The 19,350-nt window shown below is 35.9% G+C and overlaps 1 protein-coding gene across 2 annotated transcripts in view; it reads right to left on the reverse strand.

Annotated features, from left to right (window-relative positions):
- The window catches only part of THOC1 (THO complex subunit 1), a 61,187-nt gene that overhangs the window by 17,089 nt on the left and 24,748 nt on the right, over positions 1–19,350 (reverse strand). For both annotated transcript variants that reach the window (XM_049619665.1, XM_049619663.1), the window contains exons 10-11: positions 14,858–14,966; positions 12,333–12,464 (exon numbers count right to left, since the gene is read on the reverse strand). In XM_049619665.1, coding sequence (XP_049475622.1) covers positions 12,333–12,464; positions 14,858–14,966 — 241 coding nt within the window. The remainder of the gene's footprint in view (positions 1–12,332; positions 12,465–14,857; positions 14,967–19,350) is intronic.

A 19,350-nucleotide genomic window follows, 5' to 3' on the forward strand; every position in this document is an offset into this window, starting at 1 on the left:
ATTATTCTGCAATAAACTATTTTCACACGACATTATAACTGAAATTTATACAACTTAATACATGTAACATAATTCGGGGGTTGGCAAATTTCAGTTAAGGGCCAATTAGTAAATTATTTTAGGCTTTGTGGATGATACAGTCTTCATCACAACTACGACTTTCTGCTGGGGCAGTACAAAAGCAGCCATAGACAACAGGTGGATGTTATAGCATGGGTGTGAGGCAATAAAACTGATTTATAAAAACAAGTGGCAAGCTAGATTTGCCAATCTCTGCTCCAGTTAACCCACTTTCAGTGCTTTGTGGAACTCTACTGCATAAATTTACCGTAATTTACCAGCCTCCTGCTTATGAACATTTAGATTGTTTCCACTTCCACCTACAAACACATAATTTACAAACAATGAGTCTTCTTAATTATTTCCTTGTGCATGTGTGTGATTCTCTAGGGGCCACATCTAGGAACAGAAGTTTTAATTTTGCTAGTTATAAAATTGCTCTGCAAAGTGGTTGAATCAATTTATACTTCAACCAGCGTGTATGAAAGCGTCCTTTCCCACACCTTTGCAAATACCATTTGTTGTTAGGCTTTTCTGCTTTTGTCAATTTGGTGTGAAACGACTGCCTCATCATTTTAATTCCTTTGGCTATTAGAGATGGTTAGCATCTTTTATAAGCTTATCAGTGATTTAGGTTTCTGTATCTGCAATCTACCTGCACATACCATCTTTCCAGCTTTCCACTGGCTTGTCTTTTTATTGATAGAATGTTCAAAATATTAATCTTCTTCAGTTATACAGGTGATGAGTATCTTCCAGTTTGTGGCTGTTTTTTCACTTTGGTATGGTTTTTTCTATGGTATCTTTTAAAAAAAAATTTTTTTTTAATGTTTATTTATTTTTGACAGAGAGAGACAGAGCATGAACAGGGGAGGGGCAGAGAGAGAGGGAGACACAGAATCCGAAGCAGGCCCCAGGCTCTGAGCCATCAGCACAGAGCCCAACGCGAGGCTCGAACTCACAGACCGCGAGATCATGAACTGAGCTGAAGTGGGACACTCAACCGACTGAGCCATCCAGGCGCCCCTCTATGGTATCTTTTACTATTCAAACTTTTATGTTTTCATATTAACTATATTGGTATTTTCCCTCATGACTGGTGCTGTGACTTGAGAAATCTTTCCCTGCTCCAAATGTACACATTTTATATATATATTTAAATGTTTCAGTTTTGCTTTTCTCATTTAGACTTAAGAATTTTTTTAATGTTTATTTTTGAGAGAGAGAGAGAGAGAGGGAGGGAGGGAGGAAGAGAGAGAGGGAGGGGAGGGGTGGGGGAGTGGCAAAGAGAGGAAGACACAGAATCTGAAGCAGGCTCCAGGTTCCAAGCTGTCAGCACAGAGCCCGACGCGGGGCTCGAACCCACGCACCGTGAGATCATGACCTGAGCCGAAGTCGGACGCTTAACTGAGTCACCCAGGTGCCCCTCTCCTTTAGACTTTTAATTAAGCTGGAATTCAGCTTTGTGCATGTAATAAGGTATGAATTGAATTGTATTTTTTTCCATATGAGTGAGCTGTCCAAGCAACATTTATTAAGAACAATCCATCTTGGGGTGCCTGGGTGGCTCAGTCGGTTAAGCATCCAATTCTTGGTTTCAGGTCAGGCCATGATCTCACAGTTTGTGAGTTCGAGCTCCATGTGGGGCTCTGTGCTAGCAGCATGGAGCCTGCTTGGGATTCTGTCTCCCTCTCTGTCCCTCCCCTCAGCCCTCTCTCTCAAAATAAATAAATAAATAAATAAAAATTAAAAAAAGGAATAATCCATCTTTTCCTCACTAATCTGTAATGTAACTTTTGTATCTCAAACTTCAGTTGGTGCTTTCTATTTTTCTAGTTTTTTTTTTTTCCTTCTTTATACCTGTACTAATAATTGCTTTACTGTTTCAATTACTAGAGCATTACAGGTCTTAATATCTGATAGGGCAATTGTTTCCAATTTCTTCCAATTTTTCTTAGTACTCTTGGCTTTTCAGAAGAATTTTAATATAAACTTTTCAAGTTTCCTCAAAAAACACATTTGGTTTTGATTCAAAACACAATGCATTTATGGATACACTTGGGGGAGAAATGGCACTGGGTTTCCCTATCTATAAACATAGTTGTACCTCTCCATTTTTATAATTTTCTCCATGAAAATTTCTTCTAGGTATTAGTTTTCATTGCTATTTTGACTAACATTTTGTAGTTGCTTAGAGAGTAAAATACCACTGATGTGTCTCTTGTAGCCTTGCTGAAGCCTTCTTAATTCTCCTAATAGTTTGCTGGTTCTCCTGGATTTTCTCTGTAGACTATTCTACTGCCTTCAAATAGAGTCAGTTCAGTCTTTTCTCTTCAGTAATTATAACTCTTATTTCTTTTTTCGTAATGAAATGGCTAGGTCCGCCACTACTATTGTGTTGAACAGAAATATGGTTAGCAGACATCTGTGCCTTTTTCTTGAATTTACTGGGAATATATTTGGAAGTTTGATCATTATGTATGATACTTGCCATAGGGTTTTTATTAATTCCCTCAAGTTAGGAAAATTCCCTTCTGGTTTGTTTTTGTACTGGATGTTAGATTTTACTGTAAGAATTTTCTTGGCATCTGAGATGATCATATAGTTTTAAAATATTTAAACCTTTAGGCTTAATTTGGTATTACATTAATCTTCCCGATGTTGAACCATACTTACATTCCTAGGATAAATCCTATTAAAATTTTTTTTCTTCACCTCTACTGTATTGATATATACACTTTTCCCCCCCCCCATGTTCTGTCATTATTGGGATTTTACTTAAAAGTTAAATCAATCTCATATTAAGGACCTGTTGCTTTTCTTCCTTTTATAATTTCTGAAAAATTTCATTTACAATAAGAATCATCTATTCCTTGAAGTGCTGATAATATGTGAGTAAAAAAATCTGAGCCTGATGTCATTCAAAAGGTATTATTTTGACTACTATATTTTATTTATTTAGGTTTATTATTTCTTTGTGAATCTATTTGGTAATTAAATTTTTCTGCAGAATTATTAGATTTAAAAAGGTATTAGCAGAAATTAAAAATATATTCTCTTACATATTTTAAATATCTGTCATTTTCAATTATGCCCATTTTTATTATTTATTTTATTAAAATGGTTTACTGCTACCTTTTCACTTTTTTCCTTGGTCAGGCCTGCTCTATAAAATTTTATAAAAATTGTTCCTACAAAATTTTTGTTTTAAAAAAAACAGGTTTTGCTTTTACTGATGTGTTCTATATATTTTTTTCCACCTCAGTAATTTGTGCATTATTTACTTCTACTTTGAGATTCTGTACCTAGCTTCTTGAAAGGAATTCTCAATTTCTCATTCTTAAATTTTTTATTACTGTATTTAAAGCTGTAATTTTCTCTTTACCTCTTACTTTATTTGTAACCCACACATTTGACATACAATACATTTTGCTATATAATACCTTTACAACAAATTTAGAGTTTCCATTTTGATTTCCTCTTTAACTTCTAGGGAAAGCTTTTCATGTTTCTATATATTTACCTCTTTTTAAGACAAAAATTTTTTTTTAATGTTTATTTATTTTTGAGAGAGAGAGAGACAGAGCACAAGTCAGGGAGGAGCAGAGAGAGAGAGGCAGACACAGAATCTGAAGCAGGCTCCAGGCTCTGAGCTGTCAGCACAGAGCCCGATGTGGGGCTTGAACTCACCAACAGCGAAATCATGACCTGAGCTGAAGTCGGACACTCAACCAACTGAGCCACCTAGGTACCCCATAAACCATACTTTTTATAGTTCTAATTTAATTGTACAGTGGCCAGAGAATATGCTCTGCATGATATGGAATCTTTCAAATTTGCTAAGATTTCCTTTATGACCTGGTACACAAATTTTGCGAATGTTGCATATGTATTGAAAAATAATATATTACTTCTATTTGTTGTGTACAGGTTTCCATATACACTACATGAAGCTTATTACTTTTATTGTTCAAATCTACCATATATACTTATTAATACTGGTCTGCTTGATCTAGCAGTAAATCCAATTTATTATGGATTTGCTTACTAATCTTTAGTCTGTTCAACCCATCAGGTTTTGATGAAGGCAGTTAAAAATACTCCATTATAACTGTTCATCTGCCAACTTCTCATACTTTTACAAGTTTTTTCTTAATAGATTTTGAGCACATAGGATGGCTCATTAGTGATTTTTACCCTACTTAAGCTTTGTGCCTTAAATTCTATTGTATTTGGTACTTATGTAGCTGCTTTTTGTTGTTGATATCTGCTTGGTATGTCTATTTCCATCCTAATATTTCAACTTTTTTGAATAGTTTTGTTCTAGGCATATATCCTCTGTGGATGCAAATTATAACGTTGCACATTCCATTTCTTAAATTTCTCTTGTGCTCTTTTCCAAGTTTTAAGCTTCTTAGGTCTATTTTCCTTCCTTCTTAATGCAACCCACTGGAATTACAAAGCTTAGCTATGTACTGCAAGTGAACTAGGAGGGTACAATTCTAAAATGCAAAACTCTTTAAAAGGAAACTGCTGTTCCCTGGAAAACAAATTTACCAATGACAATTGAATGCACTGGAAACTGAGAGCATTTGTGTAAATATGAATCTATGGTTTACTCTTGGGCCTTTAGTGAAGCAGGCTTTATCTGAGTAATTAAAATATCTCCTTTCCTTGGAATAAAAGTGTCCTGTATAATCTCTAGTTTGCCTAATAACTTGATAAAAATAATCTATAATTTTCATTATTAATAATTGAGTAATTTCTTCTATTAACTATTAGGCTCATTTTCTTTTTTTTCTGTGAAAGCCCACCGAATTGTGGGTCAAGGAGTAGAAAATCAGGCAGCAGTCTTTCTAATGTAGGAGTTGCAGATTTCTCAAAAAAAGAAATGAGTATATGAATATACTCTGGTCAACTGTGTGTCTTTAGGGATTTCTAGAAAAGTATAAAATTTCTCAAGCGTACTACAGTTCTTTCTTAAATTGTTTAAAAGCATCACTAAGGTCTTATATAATTCTGGGAGAGCTGTTAAAAACCCTCCTTAGACAAGAAAGAAATCAAGCCAAAACTCCACATGCTTTGAATATATTCATTTTTCTCCCCAGACTGGGAGAAAACACAGGTTCCACAGTCATTATTTTAAAAAGAATGCCATGATTTAAACTTAATTTTCACAAAATTAGATTTAAATTAGGGGTTAGCAGACTAAATTGTAATACTTTTCTACCTGGAATAGGTCCATATATTATATTCAACTGAATTATAAAACATTTGGTTTCTGAGAAGAAAAAGAACATATAAACTATTGCATAAAAACTAAATTACAAACTTAAATAGTACTTGTATTTACTAATAATTTTTTAAAAACTTTCTTTCAGGGGCGCCTGGGTGGCGCAGTCGGTTAAGCGTCCGACTTCAGCCAGGTCACGATCTCGCGGTCCGTGAGTTCGAGCCCCGCGTCAGGCTCTGGGCCGATGGCTCGGAGCCTGGAGCCTGTTTCCGATTCTGTGTCTCCCTCTCTCTCTGCCCCTCCCCCGTTCATGCTCTGTCTCTCTCTGTCCCAAAAATAAATAAAAAAAAAAAAAAGTTGAAAAAAAAAAAAAAATTAAAAAAAAACTTTCTTTCAAAAAAAAAGTAAAAAAGTGAAAAATTTCATTGTAGTTTAAGGATTTCAGTGTCCTTGCTGAGTTACAGGATAAAGAAAAGTATGTCTCCAGCAAAGCAGGAGATGTTATCTGTCAGCCCTTTTGCTTTATTGTCAACAAAGGTAACTTAAAGGTATGGTCATGAATTAAAAGATTTGAAGAAACCCTTCTGTACTAATACTTTCAAGGAGATTTAGAGGACTTAATACCCCTTAGTAAAATATGAAAACTTACATTTTGATCTCTTTTCCTTTAATATATCTAATGTAAAACACAAACTATTTATTTTATTTATTTTTAATTTTTTTTTTTTTAACGTTTATTTATTTTTGAGACAGAGAGAGACAGAGCATGAATGGGGAAGGGTCAGAGACAGAAGAAGACACAGAATCCGAAACAGGCTCCAGGCTCCGAGCTGTCAGCACAGAGCCCGAGGCGGGGCTTGAGCCCACGGACTGCGAGATCATGACCTGAGCCGAAGTCGGATGCTCAACTGACTGAGCCACCCAGGCGCCCCGATACAAACTATTTATTTTAGTAAATGCAAGACTTTTTTTCTGCCTCCAAAAGCCTAAATTAAATGGAACCTCCTGAACAATACAGGTTATGCTGTTACCGCTACAAAGATTTAGGAATATTTAAACGAACACTGGTGAACAATTAAATCGAGTTGTGATTAAACAGCTAGTGTTTATATACTGGTTTTCATAAACCTCAGACAATACTGCAAATTAGGTGACTTTACTGAATACTCTTAGGTTACCTGATAAAGTTTCAATAATCTGTAGTTTCCTTAAGAAACTATATATATATATATATATATATATATATATATATATCCTTCAGAATACTCCGATTAAGATGGTGAAATCAATGTGTACTTTTTTTTTTTTTAAAGGATGGGGTTTTTTAAAATGTTTATTTATTTCTTTATTTTTAATGTTTATTTATTTTTTGTAAGAGTGTGAGTAGGGGAGGGGCAGAGAGTGAGGGAGACACAGAATCTGAAGCAGGCTCCCGGCTCTGAGCTGTTAGCACACGCGGGGCTCGAACTCAGGAACCATGAGATCATAGCCTTAGCCAAAGTCAAATGCTTAACTGACTGAACCACCCAGGCGCCCCTCAATGTGTACATAAAAAAAAAAAATTTTTTTTAAGTTTATTTGAGAGACAGAGGGAGGGGAAGGAAGGGAGGGAGGGAGGGAGGGAGAGAGAGAGAGGGAGAGAGAGAGAAAACAAGTAGGGGAGGGAGGGGGGAGAGAAAGAGAGAGAGAGAGGGAGAGAAAGAGAGAACAAGTAGGGGAGGGGCAGAGAGAGATGGAGAGAGAGAATCCAAAGCAAGCTGCCCAACTCAGGCTCGATCTCACAAACCGTGAGATCATGACCTGAGCCGAAATCAAGAGTTGGATGCTTAACCAACTGAGCCACCCAGGCACCCCTCAATAGGGGCTTTTAAACATACTTTAAAATCAGAGTTTCAAAACTTTAATACTGTCATTAAACATACTGTTTGATATATTAAAACATATATATTAAAGTATAAAGTTTAAAAACACTTAGAGGAGGGAACCTGATTAACTCAGAGACACAAAATTAAGCCTCTGAGTATGCACTCCATTCTCAAGGGTAGTAAAATGTGCTTTGCCTGCTGTATGTTCTGTCCAGGTGGTAGTAATCACTGCCCTCATTAAAGCACATTTTCTTTTCAAAGAACTGTTTACATTTATGAATATACTGACTTTATGTTTTCGTGACTATGTAGTGCCATAAAATGAGATGAGACGGTCATTTCTGGAGGAGCTAACATTCTAATGTTATTAATTATTAATAATTAATTTATTAATAATTGAAATGATTATTTCTATTACTCTGGCTAATGAAATAGCAAGGTTAGGTCATTTCTCATCCTATCTTTGCTGTTCTCTTTATCTTACCAATTAGCCAGTCTCCTCTACCAACTCTTTCAGACTTTGTCCTTCAGAATCAGGCTCCATGTCCATGGCCTACACTGGCAGGATACCTTTTGTACCCTGACTGGCTTTAGCCTTTCCTAGATGGCCACTTGGCAGCACCAAAGAATAGACCTTCTTACCTTACTTGCATAACCACAGCTTGCCTCACACACACACGGGATTCTACAAACAATAAAAAGTAATGAGTATGCTCTAAATTTTCTAAAATGTCAGCAAAACACTTCAAACAAATTGCAAAATTTGTAAAGTCCTTAAGACTTATCAATGTCTTCACTGCCCACAGCACAGATAGGAAAATATCCAAATAATTCTGAAAAATAAAGTAACCCAAAGTAACATAATTCAACTGAAGTGCCCAGACACAATGTCTATAGCTTATATGATGGTGAGATCTGTAATTTGGTCTCTTTCTTCATGAAATATTAATGGTAGGCCAATAAAATTTCTGTAACTTCCTCACTGGCCACCTCAGGCCCAACACTGATGTGCTCGATAGCTTTGTGTTTGATTATTTCAAAGCCCAAATCAAGTCTGTCAAACCATTCTTATCACAGCTGTGTGTCTTCTCTACTAAAAAAACCAAAACAGTGGCGCCTGGGTGGCTCAATTGATCAAATGTCCAACTCTTGATTTCGGCTCAGGCCATGATCTCACACGGTTTATGAGTACAAGCCCTGCGTCGGGCTCTGTGCTGATAATGCAGAGCCTGCTTGGGATTCTCTCTCTTTCCCTTTCTCTCTCAAAATAAATAAACTTAAAAAAACAAAACCAAAAACCCCAGATGTCCTCAGCACTACATTTAGTGACTATCCCTGGATTATTTTACCATGCTAACAAGGACACTGTATTATTAGAACTTCGTGTTCACAATCATACCATAGGCAGCACAAAAAAGTGGCCTTTAAAAATTACAATGCAACTTTGTTTCTAGGGGAAATATCCCTCTTTAAGAAAGAAGGAACTTACAAAGACACCTATTTGTAGAACCTGTGCCTATCTGTGGTTACTATATGATTGGCCTGTCTGTAACTATAAAGGCTGTATCATTCTTTCTATGCACTGTATCCTAAATCTCCCTCCCTAGGGAAAAGTATGACCACATTCATGTAAACAAAATGTAATGCTTCTGGGTAATAACACTCCCATCAGATGTGGGACTATATCAAATGGATTTAAAACATTGTGTAAGGTATTAGAGAGATGTGAAAGTCTTTCAGTGGAACAGTAAAGCTTATAAAATGGTGCATACTTTTGACGCTACAGGTAATGCACTACAACTATTTTCACCTGGATACTGAGCAGTAAACACTGGGTATACACCGTAAAAATATGAAGAATGTATAAGAAGGGTTGTCATATAGATCTAAATTTAGGAAAAAATTGTTGCCTAAGAGGCCGCAAAGAGAACTGAAGATAGTAAACATTACATGCTTCACATTCTCTTTGCTGCAATTCTCTGTGCGCCTTTTCTCTCTGTTCCATATCATAAAGTTTGAAGCTTCTCAAAGCTGTTTTTACCTCCCTCATGGTATTAAGTAATGGAATTCCAGAGCTTAACCCTGCAAGCTCAAGCACTCCTGACTGAAGTATATGCCTACATCAGTCATTAAACATGTTTTCCTTTCCCATATTGTCATCTAGTTTAAATTCCACATTAAAATTTTTTTAAAAACCTCTCTGACCTCAGCCTCAGTAATTTCTTACTTGACACATCTCCAAAGGCAAGGGAATTAAAAGCAAAAATGAACTATTGGCGCGTCATCAAGATAAAAAGCTTCTGCACTGCAAAGGAAACAATCAACAAAACTAAAAGGCAACCGACGGAATGGGAAAAGATATTTGCAAATGACATATCGGACAAAGGGCTAGTATCCAAAATCTATGAAGAACTCACCAAACTCCACACCCGAAAAACAAATAATCCAGTGAAGAAATGGGAAGACATGAACAGACACGTTTCTAAAGAAGACATCCAGATGGACAACAGGCACATGAAAAGATGCTCAACGTCACTCCTCATCAGGGAAATACAAATCAAAACCACACTGAGATACCACCTCACACCAGTCAGAGTGGCTAAAATGAACAAATCAGGAGACTATAGATGCTGGAGAGGATGTGGAGAAACGGGAACCCTCTTACACGGTTGGTGGGAATGCAAACTGGTACAGCCACTCTGGAAAACAGTGTGGAGGTTCTTCAACAAATTAAAAATAGATCTACCCTATGACCCAGCAATAGCACTGCTAGGAATTTACCCAAGGGATACATGAGTGCTGATGTATAGGGGCACTTGTACCCCAATGTTTATAGCAGCACTTTCAACAATAGCCAAATTATGGAAAGAGCCTAAATGTCCATCAACTGATGAATGGATAAAGAAGTTCTGGTTTATATATACAATGGAATACTACTTGGCAATGAGAAAGAATGAAATATGGCCTTTAGCAGCAATGTGGATGGAACTGGAGAGTGTTATGCTAAGTGAAATAAGCCATACAGAGAAAGACAGATACCATATGTTTTCACTCTTATGTGGATCCTGAGAAACTTAACAGAAGACTATGGGGGAGGGGAAGGGGAAAAAAAAAGTTATAAAGAGGGAAGGAGGCAAACCATAAGAGACTCTTAAAAAACTGAGAATAAACTGAGGGTTGATGGGGGGGGAGGTGGGAGGGAGGGGAAAGTGGGTGATGGGCATTGAGGACACCTGTTGGGATGAGCACTGGGTGTTGTATGGAAACTAATTTGACAATAAATTTCATATTAAAAAAAATTTTTAAGCACTTTTTATGACATTTTTGTTTTTTATCAATACATTCACTGTCATGTTTTTCAATTTTTGTGGTCACCACTGCTTTCTGTATCCCACTACTTTCTTAAGGGTTCAATTTCCTTCTTCCTAGAGAATACCCTTTAGAAGTTTTTCAAAAAGAAGGTCTTAGAGAAGTATGTTTTCCTGGTCTTTCAATGATAATGTCTATTTTGTCCATAGTCTTGAGTGCATTTAGCTGGATATAAAATTCTAGATTGACAGGTTTTCTTCTTTAGAACTATAGCATTTCACCACTATCTTCTGGTATCTGTTAACTGTTAGAAATTGGCTAACAAACAGCTGTTCCTTTCTAGTATATTTGTCTTTTTTTTTTTCCCCCTTTAGTGGCTTTTAAGGTTGTCTCTTTTTCTCTGCAGTTATAGCATGATGTACTGAAGTATTACTTGTAGCACACATTTAATCTTCGAACTTGGTATTCCCTTTAATTCTTTTCAATATACTTTTCCCTCTATTTTGTTCTTTAATAGTTGCTGAAATTTCTCAGTCAACCACACATTGCTCTCAACTGCTCTTTCACATTAACAAGCTAAAAAACCCTGTCTCTGTGTCTTCTGGGTAAACTTAACATTACCTAATTAGTCATTAGTTCTCTTTTCATCTATGTTCAATCTATAGTTTAATTCTGTATGTTCTGCTTTGGTTTTGATGATCACATCTTTCATTTCTAAGTCTCTCAGTTGTCATATTGAACCATTCTGTTTCATTTCTGCCTGTTTCAGTTTCACAATTTTTTATTTAGTCTCAATGGATGCTATATAATCAATTATCTCTTTGATTATCCAAAACATGTATTTTTAAAGTCACGATCAGGCTGTGTATCTGGAATAAATACACGTGTATCCCAACAGTTGATCTGGTTGGTGGTATTTCCTAGTATTGAATTTCTTTATAAATTTTGTGAATCATATTGTAATTTAATTGTAATTTATCAGAGATTTGAATGAGAAGCTTTTGTTTTGGAATGTTTGTTTACTTTCCCTTCTTTCTCTATACATCCTTTCTTGTCTAGGAGTTTTCCATTTGATTCCATGAGGGTCCCTGGAACCAAGTCTGGAAAAAGTCTTAAGATGAATTCTTGGAGCAACTATTTTATTAGTATATTGAAGATATCACATATTTAGTCACAAAACTAGCAGACATAAAGCTTGACACAAATCTGTGTCTTTGTTATCCCTAGACCCAGAGTCTCCTATGAATCCACTGCCCTTGGCAGAATACTATTAATATTTTGTCTTAGCTTCTTTTTAAAAGAAGGTAAATTTCAACCTCAGTCCCTGGCTTCAAGCAGTGAATCTGGCTCCGGCCCCTGGTCCCACATGAAACATATCTGGTGTCTACCACTTGTAGTCAAACTCCTTATAGCCAAACTCCTAATACAATTATCATTGCATTTGTAGTCAAATGCTCTACCCCTGAGCTATACCCCCCTTAGCATTGCATTTGAATAAAATTTACTTATTAAGCTGTACAAATAAGATTACAGAGAATGTTTAAACACGTTATTTGTACCTAAGGGACAAACTAATTACAAAATATTATCTTCAATAATGCAAATTAAATCCTAACTTGAGGTTCAAAATATATGCACTTGAAAGTAATTAAAATGCAAAATAAGCCTACAAAACAGAAAATGCAGAACTTCTTTCACTTCTGAAATCAAATTAGTCTTACTCGTGGAAGGAAGACACAAGATTCTCAAACTAATACTTACCAGCTTTAACCAAAAATAAACATTTCTATTAAACTTAAAAACAAGATCAGCTAAATAGAAAAAAAGACGAGTACTTATGCTTAGTGAAAAAGAAAAATTTGTACCTTTTCACTTGTTAAAAATTTTGCAAAATACACATGTTCTCCTCCTGCTTTTAATTCTTCCATCTTTTTCCTGGAGGCCTGAGTATCATCTAATTTATAACTCTTAAAAACAGCTAGAACTTCTTCAGAATACTGCAAAGTAAAAATACCAATTAGTTTTATTTGGCATTGTGGCCCAATAATTTTTTAAGTGCTTTTCTATATCAAAACACCTAGAATTTACTCACAGTTAGCCATGAATGCATATTGTAAAGCATATTAAACAAGAAAAACCATGACGGGAAAATGGGAGTAAAACTACTTGTTATGAGATTTCATGGTATTGTAAAAGTTGGGATAAACCCTCTACTCCTTAAGAAATATCATTTCTTATATAGTTTGTGTAAGGGGCAAATAGAGAAAGTAATGCTTTGAGATTATACAGAAACTTACCATTGAAATTAGCTGTTTAACCAGCTGTGGAAAACATTCAAGCATTTCTTGTGCTAAAATGCTGTGACCAAATAAGACAATGATGTTGAACCCTATCTAGTAACAATTCCAGATGATTTCTCACTCACCACTTAATCTGAACACACACCATGCCACTTTTAAGAGATATGCATTCACCTTGGATTTTGACTACAACTGAAAAGGACAACTGATCTTTAAGTAGCCAACAAAAAGAAATATAAAGAATTCTTTTTTTTTTTTTAATTTTTTTTTTTTTAATGTTTATTTATTTTTGAGACAGAGAGAGACAGGGCATGAACAAGGGAGGGTCAGAGAGAGAGGGAGACACAGAATCTGAAGCAGGCTCCAGGCTCTGAGCTGTCAGCACAGAGCCCGACGCGGGGCTCGAACTCACGGACTGTGAGATCGTGACCTGAGCCGAAGTCGGCTGCTCAACCGACTGAGCCACCCAGGCGCCCCCAGAGAATTCTTATAAAACAAAGCCTAGCCATTTTTTTCTGATAGTTTGTAAACCTTTAAAAAAATTTTTTGTTTAAGTTTATTTTGAGAGGGAGAGAGAGAGAGAGCACCTGTGGGAGCAGGGGAGGAGCAGAGAGAGAGAGGTGGAGAGAGAATCCCAAGCAGGCTCTGTGCTGCCAGTGCAGTGACTGACACAGGGCTTTAACTTATGAACTGTGACATCATGATCTGAATCCAAATCAAGAGTCTGATGCTTAACAGAATGAGTCACTCAGGTGCTCCAACTTAAAAAAAAATTTTTTTTGTTAAGATTTTAAGTAGTCTTTACACTCAAAGTGGGACTGGAACTTAAACCCATGAGGTCAAGAGTTGCATGCTCTACTCAACCAGCAAGGCACCCCTAAGCTTGTTTACCTTAAAAATAAAACTGCCAGTTATTTTACCAGCAAAAAAAAAAAAAAAGAAAAGAAAAAGGGTTTATTTGGGAATAGCTGAGAATTGCAATCTGGGACTAGCAAACTACCACAAAGCCAGGCACAAATTTTGGGAGAACAAAGTAGAAGAATGCTCTTTTACAGAATAAAGGAGGAGTTCTGAGGGACTGTTATAAACTAAAAGTCCACTGGAATAAACTGGGAGTTCAAAGTATAGTGGTTTCTCATTGGCTAAACTGTCGCTATCTCTCACTGGCTGGGCTGTTGCTGGGAGAGGAAGAAATCTTCATGCTGCTGGGACAGTAAAATAGTATATAGACTGAAAAGGTCTATCTCTTCCAGCTGGGTCTGAAATTAACAACTAGTGCTGAGTGTAAGAGTTCCCCCTGTTGGTTTCCTGATTCTTCCATTCTTTTTTTTTAACGTTTTTTTTAAATTTATTTTTGGGACAGAGAGAGACAGAGCATGAACGGGGGAGGGGCAGAGAGAGAGGGAGACACAGAATCGGAAACAGGCTCCAGGCTCCGAGCCATCAGCCCAGAGCCTGACGCGGGGCTCGAACTCACGGACCGTGAGATCGTGACCTGGCTGAAGCCGGACGCTTAACTGACTGCGCCACCCAGGCGCCCCATGATTCTTCCATTCTAAATGAGGTTTCCTTTTATTAATTTTCACAGGCTATGTGGCTCATGTGGTCTCAGTCATACTACTCAAGTCTGCCATTACGGCACACAAACAGCCATAAGTAATACATAAATGAATGAGTGTGGCTGTGTGCCAAAACAACTACGAAAACAAAGAGAAGACTGGATCTGGCCCATGGCCATAGTTTGCAACCCTCGTTCTAACAGGATACTTGAAATAATTTTGTGCAAAGTAAAGACAACATATTTGGCAAATATTCATCAATTTGTGTTGATAATACTATGTAAAAAAAAAATCAAACCCCAAGGCTGTAATTGCTAACTTTGAAATCCCTAACTCATTTATAAACAACTCCACAAAATTGGCGGTTTAAATACTAATTTACAATTTAGCTTCTGCATTATATTATAAAATAGGCATAAAACCTAAGAGGTAAAATTATACAATAAAAAGTATGCTGGACAAGAGTCAAGTTTTGCCTCTGCCATAGCTGTAAAACATTGACTTTTGGGTAGTACGTAACTGGCAACTCACCTTCAGAAAAGTTTTCCACGAAATCTTCTCATAGCATTGCACAGGATTCCTGAAGTAATCTTGAAGTGACCAGAATTTTCGATACAGGTTGTAATCAATTGGAATGGAGCTAATAAAATAAATGTCATATTAAATAAATCATTTAAATTTTTTTTAGAAATATCTAAGTGCTCCTAACTTTTCTTAGGTCATAAATCCCTTTAAGAAGCTGATGACAGCTAAGCCCCTTTACCCAGAAAAGTGCACGTTCATACTTAAACTTTTATAAACAATTTCAGGGGATTCATAGACTCTAACAGATCCACTTTACAGTAGCAGAATGCCTGAATTTTGGCCCAATACATGATTATTCAGAATTAAAGACTATGTTTCCTAACCTCTCTTGCAGCTATGTGTGGCCATGTGGTTAATTTCTGGCTATTTGGGAGAAGTCATATGTGCAATTTTGGGGCCATGTTTTACCATTTTCCTATTTCTCTTTCTGCTGGCCATAATGCAGATATGATGATGAGCCACATGGACTATAGGGAAAAAAAGGAAACACCAAGATATGGTGGGATAAGAAGTTAGGAGGAACGTAGGTCCCTAGACAATCTTCCTGAGAAGTGATATTCTACCAGCTCTGAACTGCCTGTCTCCAGACTTTTACATAAGAAAGAAATCAACTTCCATGTTGTTTAAACTAATGTCACTTTGAACCTATGCTATAAGACATGGCATCAGACAAGTACATATCAACTCAGTATTACAAAAGTAGGCATTTTCTTTAGTGTTTTTATTATGGCATTACTAATTCAACCTGTAATTTGTTACAAATCTGCAGTGTCAATACACATTCTATTAATTTTTAAATTTACAAAAATCATTACACTATGTTTTAATTTTAGAAGTTAGACATTTCAGGGGTGCCTGGGTAGCTCAGTCGGTTGAGTGTCCAGCTTTGGCTCAGGTCACAATCTCACGGTTTGTGAGTTCGAGCCCCGCGTCAGGCTCTGTGCTGACAGCTCAGAGCCTGGAACCTGTTTCAGATTCTGTGTCTCCCTCTCTCTCTGTTCCTCCCCTGCTGATGCTCTGTCTCTCTCTCTCAAAAATAAATAAACATTAAAAAATTGAAAAAAAAAAGTTAAAAATTTCAGACTTTTTTTATCTAAGAGATTTTTGTTTTAACAAAATCCTCTATATCATTCAAAATAGCCATTATATAATGTAAAAAAATGCTTGAGGTATGAACTATTTCATATCCTCAAATATCCACACAAATTTTCAACATCACCTCTGTAAAATTAATTTTGTGTGTACTACCTTACTCCATTCTTTCTAAATAAACCTTAATAAATTGAACCTATGGATTATAGTTAGTATCTTCTCTAAGCTTCACGGCCATACAAATATTCCAAGAAAGATTGTAATTTTACGTGCAGAACAGGAAGGGGGGCTTAGTGATCCACAAAGTCTTATGATCTTAAGAGTCTTGCATTCTCTATTCTGGGCAATAATAGAACGTTAATCTTCCACTCTTCATTTTTGACACGGATATATTAAAAATTACTTTTTTGATGACAAGGGAGTGACAGGGACAATATTATAAAGCATTTTAAAGGATTATAGTAAAATAAAATGAGTATAATTTTCATTATGTACTTTAAGAAGTTTTTTGGGAGGGATAGGGTAATATTTAAAAGACTGAAAAGTGTCTTACTTCCTTTTTATACAAGGATAGAGTAGAAAAGTAAAAAATAATTTGCTAGTGTAAAAATCAGTTTTCTACAGAAATGTCTGAAAAGGCATTAGTTTTCTAAGAATGACAAAGGGAAAAGTATTTTAGCAAAACATGTGGAAGCACATTTGATGAAGATTCTCACCATAGTACTTTAATTCATATGATTAAGATTACAAACTACAAGTCAGTATCATAAAATACTTGTCTAAAGAATTTCATTAAATTTATAATCAATTGGCACATCAATTAAAACAACCACATACAGTAACAGATTACTTATCTTACAGTCACACTTCTGACAACTCTAACTGTATGGAACAAAGGTGTGAACTTGGAAATAATTGAAAAAGTCCTTGGTCTGCAAGGAAACAGCAGTCACAAAGTGCATACACTTCATTTTACAAAAGAGGCTGATATTATGCTTGAATTATGCTTACCCAGATTATAACGGCTTTGAATTATGTATAAAGGTTAATAATTTAGCAAGCTAGCTCATTTTGATAAAAGAATGCTAACTTGGTAGAGCGACTACTAGTATTTGAAATATGTGGACCTTGCTTCAAATCAATAATGAAGAATACTGGCAACTTTTAATTGACCAACAGCCAGCTCCTGCCAAAAGTTTTATCAAGAACTGACAGTGTTCAAAAGAATCTAATGGGCATGTTAACTTTTACTCTTTCTACATTCTTTCCTAGTAACTTTGAAAACAGGAAAACAATGATCTGAACACCAACTGACATCAACTGTTTTCTATAACTGAAGCAATTTCATTGATTTACAAGATTGTAAGTCTGGGTTTTCTACATATCAAGTTAAAAAAAAAAAAAAGGCCACAAAAGGAACATTTTCCAAAATGTGCAATTGGAAAAAAGAAAAGCCATGTATAAAATAAATTATTTATATTCCTCAAATAATACTATAACCAGTATTTGTGTAGTTCCATACACTTAATAAATAAGTTTTTTGAAACAAAATGGCTTTTGAAGATTTTATATAGTTTTATATATAGTTATATGCACACACACACAATGATACTCAGTTACCACATATAAGAATATAATAAATGCCTCTTGAAATGCAGTACAAGGAAAGTTTGCCCTTAAGAAATGGGAGACTACCAGATACACAACCTAACCTTACACCTTAAAGAGCTTGAAAAAGAAGAGCAAATAAAACCCAAAACAGCAGAAAACAGAAAATAATAAAGATTAGAGCAGAAATTAATGCTATCAAAACCAAAAACAGTAAAACAGATCAATGAAACCAGAAGCTGGTTCTTTGAAAGAATTAACAAAATTGATAAACCACTAGCCAGTCTGATCAAAAATAAAAGGAAAGGACCCAAATAAATAAAATCAAGAATGAAAGAGGAGAGATCACAAGCAACACAGCAGAAATAAAAACAATAAGAGGAATATTATGAGCAATTATACACTAATAAAATGGGTAATCTGGAAGAAATGGACAAATTCCTAAAAATGTATCTACCAAAACTGAAACAGGAAGAAACAGAAAATTTGAACAGACCCATAACCAGTAAAGAAACCGAATTAGTAATCAAAAATCTCCGAAAAAAAACAAGAGTCCAGGGCCAGATGGCTTTCCATGAGAATTCTACCAAACATTTAAGGAAGAGTTAACACCTATTCTCTTGAAGCTGTTCCAAAAATAGAAATGGAAGGAAAAATTCCAAACTCTTTCTGTGAAGCCAGCATTGCCTTGACTCTGAAACCAGACAAAGACCCCACTAAAAAGGAGAACTATAGACCAATTTCCCTGATGAACACAGATGCAAAAATCCTCAACAAGATATTAGCCAACTGGATCCAACAACAGTACATTAAAAAAATTATTCACCACGACCACGTGGGATTTATACCTGGGATGCAGGGCTGGTTCAATATCTGCAAAACAATCAATGTGATCCATCATGTCAATAAAAGAAAGGACAAGAACCATATGATCCTCTCAACAGATGCAGAGAAAGCATTTGACAAAATGCAGTATCCTTTCTTGATAAAAAACTCTCAAGAAAGTAGGGATAGAAGGATCATACCTCGAGATCATAAAAGCCATATACGAAAGACCCAACGCTAATATCATCTTCAGTGGGGAAAAACAGAGCTCTCCCCTTAAGGTCAGGAACAAGACAGGGATGTCCACTCTCACCACTATTATTCAACATAGTATTAGGAAGTCTTAGCCTCAGCAATCAGACAAGACAAAGAAATAAAAGACATCCAAATTGGCCAGGAGGAGGTCAAACTTTCACTCTTCGCAGATGACATGATACTCTATATGGAAAACCCAAAAGATTCCACCAAAACACTGCTAGAACTGATTCATGAATTCAGCAAAGTTGCAGGATATAAAATCAATGCACAGAAATCAGTTGCATTCCTATATACCAACAATGAAGCAACAGAAAGAGAAATCAAGGAATTGATCCCATTTACAATTGCACCAAAAACCATAAAATACCTAGGAATAAATCTAGCCAAAGAGGTTAAAAATCTGTACACTGAAAACTATAGAAAGTTTATAAAAGAAACTGAAGAAGACACACACACACACACACACACACACACACACACACACGGAAAAATATCCCATGCTCCTGGATAGGAAGAACAAATATGGTTAAAATGTCAATACTACCCAAAGCAATCTACATATTCAATGCAATCCCTATCAAAATAACACTAGCACAGAGCTAGAACAAACAATCCTAAAATTTGTATGGAACCAGAAAATACCCCAAATAGCCAAA

This window comes from Panthera uncia (assembly GCF_023721935.1).
Source record: "Panthera uncia isolate 11264 chromosome D3 unlocalized genomic scaffold, Puncia_PCG_1.0 HiC_scaffold_8, whole genome shotgun sequence".
NCBI classification, from domain to species: domain Eukaryota; kingdom Metazoa; phylum Chordata; class Mammalia; order Carnivora; family Felidae; genus Panthera; species Panthera uncia.